At 45.2% G+C, this 2,670-nt stretch overlaps 1 protein-coding gene across 1 annotated transcript; it reads right to left on the bottom strand.

The window, feature by feature from the left end:
- Positions 1-207: 207 nt before the first annotated feature.
- Positions 208-2,140, bottom strand: LOC100489712 (CUB and zona pellucida-like domain-containing protein 1). The gene is made up of 3 exons (XM_031895054.1): positions 1,647-2,140; positions 1,080-1,330; positions 208-478 (listed from the first exon to the last, which is right to left on the bottom strand). Exons 1-3 carry the CDS (start codon positions 1,919-1,921, stop codon positions 318-320), a joined length of 687 nt encoding a protein of 228 aa, XP_031750914.1. The 5' UTR covers positions 1,922-2,140; the 3' UTR covers positions 208-317.
- Positions 2,141-2,670: the final 530 nt, after the last annotated feature.

The raw sequence follows: 2,670 nt of genomic DNA, 5'->3' as shown, positions 1-2,670 counted from the left end.
ACACATTAAATATACTTTAAATATCACCTTGGTGAGTGGTGTTTGTTGACCATAGTACTTACACAGATATATTAGAGAAAGGATATTTATAACAGCCAGTGTATTAGTTCATTAATTACAGCCAAACATAAGTGTTTCTATGGTTACGTGTCACATGTGTGTCTCTTAGTGTTTATACATTGGAATGAATGGAACCCACTAATAATATATGATACATAACAAACATTTATTGTACAAAACAGGAATACATGCAGCGCAATATAAATCCGTTTTCCAGACTCAGAGTCTTTCATTGGCTGATATCTTGTCCATGTGACTCAGTAGCTGCTTATTAGCGGATGGGAGTCTCCTGGCCTCCTGTAGTAACGCCTCTGAATCATCAGCCCCATCGCTGAGAGGAAGGCCATAGCCACGATCACGGCCACCAACACCATCGAAGGGACTGAGCCCCCAGCCTGGCTGTTAGGGAGTTGGGCCCCTAAGGGAGGGAGGAAAGAAGATTCAGGCTTCAGTTCTGCACCAGAGTGGGGCAAAATGGGCAAACTCTGCCTTTGTGATGGCTCTGTAGCTATGGCCCCCCATTAGCAATGGCTCAGCATAAAGGGCCCAGGATTCCTAACCCTTATTCAGGTATCTATTGTATAACCTGCCCCCACAGTACTATTCCTTTGGTCTCATACAGTAATATTAGCCCCAGGGTGTCCTGCTCCCATGTCCCATAGTAACTAGTTACAGGTAACTGAATTAGTGCCCCTAAATAATAACATGGGACTGGTTACTATGGCATTCCTGGTCTGGCAACTCCATGTTACTTCATAAACCCACTGTAACATTAATCACTATTATTGTTCTTTTTTACTTTACTTTTCTGACTCCTTCTGCCAGCAGGGGGCATCATTCCTAGACCCCCCGGCTGGAGCAATACAAGGGATCAGTATAAAGGCCCCTATTTTAGTTCAGAGACAGGATGAAATGGCTCCTTGCACTGCTACATGCCCTTGGGATTATGGGGGATAAATCCTTGCTCCTGATTGGGGGAAACTGATGAAAGAAATATGGATATGAAATAAAGATCTCACCAGATTTCAGCACAATGGGCCCCTGGGATAATTGGGCAGAGCCCAGCTTTGCATTGGAGACATCGCGTCGGTATCTGCGGGTGATACAGCCTTGGGTGCAGCGGTTTGGGGCAGTCTGATTGTGGCAGATGATAACGTTGCAGAACAGATAGACCTCCTGGAATGGATTGAATTTAAATACATGGAAACTGTATTGTTTCATCCTCTGATCCGGCACCGGGTGGTTCTGTAGGGTTGAGTCCAGGGGGCACCTGGGAAAGGAACAAGGGAATATTTGCTTTTGGCAACTGGAGAGATTGACTGAAAGTCCCAATGAGCAGAACCTCAGGTGGCGCCTCTGCTACTGGGGCTTCAGCTTAGTGTTCCCATGTCGTACATCATCATCATCATCATCATCATATTTATATGTGCCAGCAAGTTACCTTGTCAATTAGAATTGCCCCATATTTCCCAGTAACAGCTCAGTAGGGTCCCAACACCTTAATGTAGTATTGCGATGCCATGCTAAACATCAGCCCCTACTGAGCCTATGGCCAGAAAGTACCATAAAGAGAAAGAGGGAATTACCCATGCTGGATGATGCTGTAACCCTTCTCTGTCTCCTCTAATGAAGGGGAAGCCTTACACTGTTCCACCAGTATCTGTAGGTTGGTATCATCGGACTCTACTTTCAGCTGCAAATGGAGACTGCCATGGAGATCAACCTCATGGGGGAACGTTGTAATCAGGTCGGTGAACTCGTCAGTCTGGTAGAATCTCATTGACACATTATAGTGACTTTGGGAAACCACATCAGTAACTTTGGGGTGAAAGCTCAAACCCAGGGTCTCGTTCATGTCCATTTCACACTTCACTGGGACTTCAATGCGGTGGATACTGGTCCCTGGGACTGTTCCATAGATGGTGTTTGTATAGACTGTCTTTCCATCCTTAATCTGTCCAGATAAATATTATTAGCATTTTGGGCCAATAAACATGGAAACAAAGGGTGGTGCTGGGGATCAATGGCCCCGTGACTATCTAGTCAGTAACGTGTGTAACTCAGTTATTTATAGCCCAGACTTGTGACTGGGGGGGCTGATTCACTTGGATTCTAATTTATTAGGGTACAATGTATAGAAGCCAACAAATGTTTTTTTATGGCAGAAACCCCATCCCAAATGCCAATGGGGCTTGTGACATAATCCCATGAATGTTTCTTTTGATCAGCAACTCACATGTATGTGCGGCACTAATACATTGGTTACTTACCCTAATAAGCCAAAGGAGCCAACACCCAGGCCGTGTTCAGTGCAAAACCACCAACTCTCAGTGCCACTGACACAACCGCCAACTGATATAGACAAATATATCAACACAAATACAATTACTCCCAATAAACTCACATGAACGTCGGACCCACATCTGTTGAATGGGATGTTAATGATGATTGTGTTCCCCTCTTGCAGCCCCAGGCACTGGGGGTCTTGGAGATGGACATCCGACACATTTAATTTGGCTTCAGACACTAATCTGAGAGGAAGGTGGAACTCGGCTCCACCAGAGAAACAGTGTAACTCTTGGGGACTCTCCGGCTCTTCTGTAGGACCTA

Source organism: Xenopus tropicalis, chromosome 1 (assembly GCF_000004195.4).
Source record: "Xenopus tropicalis strain Nigerian chromosome 1, UCB_Xtro_10.0, whole genome shotgun sequence".
NCBI lineage: Eukaryota > Metazoa > Chordata > Amphibia > Anura > Pipidae > Xenopus > Xenopus tropicalis.
The sequence above is the reverse complement of the archived record's forward strand: the minus strand, read 5'-3'. Positions and strand labels throughout refer to the sequence as shown.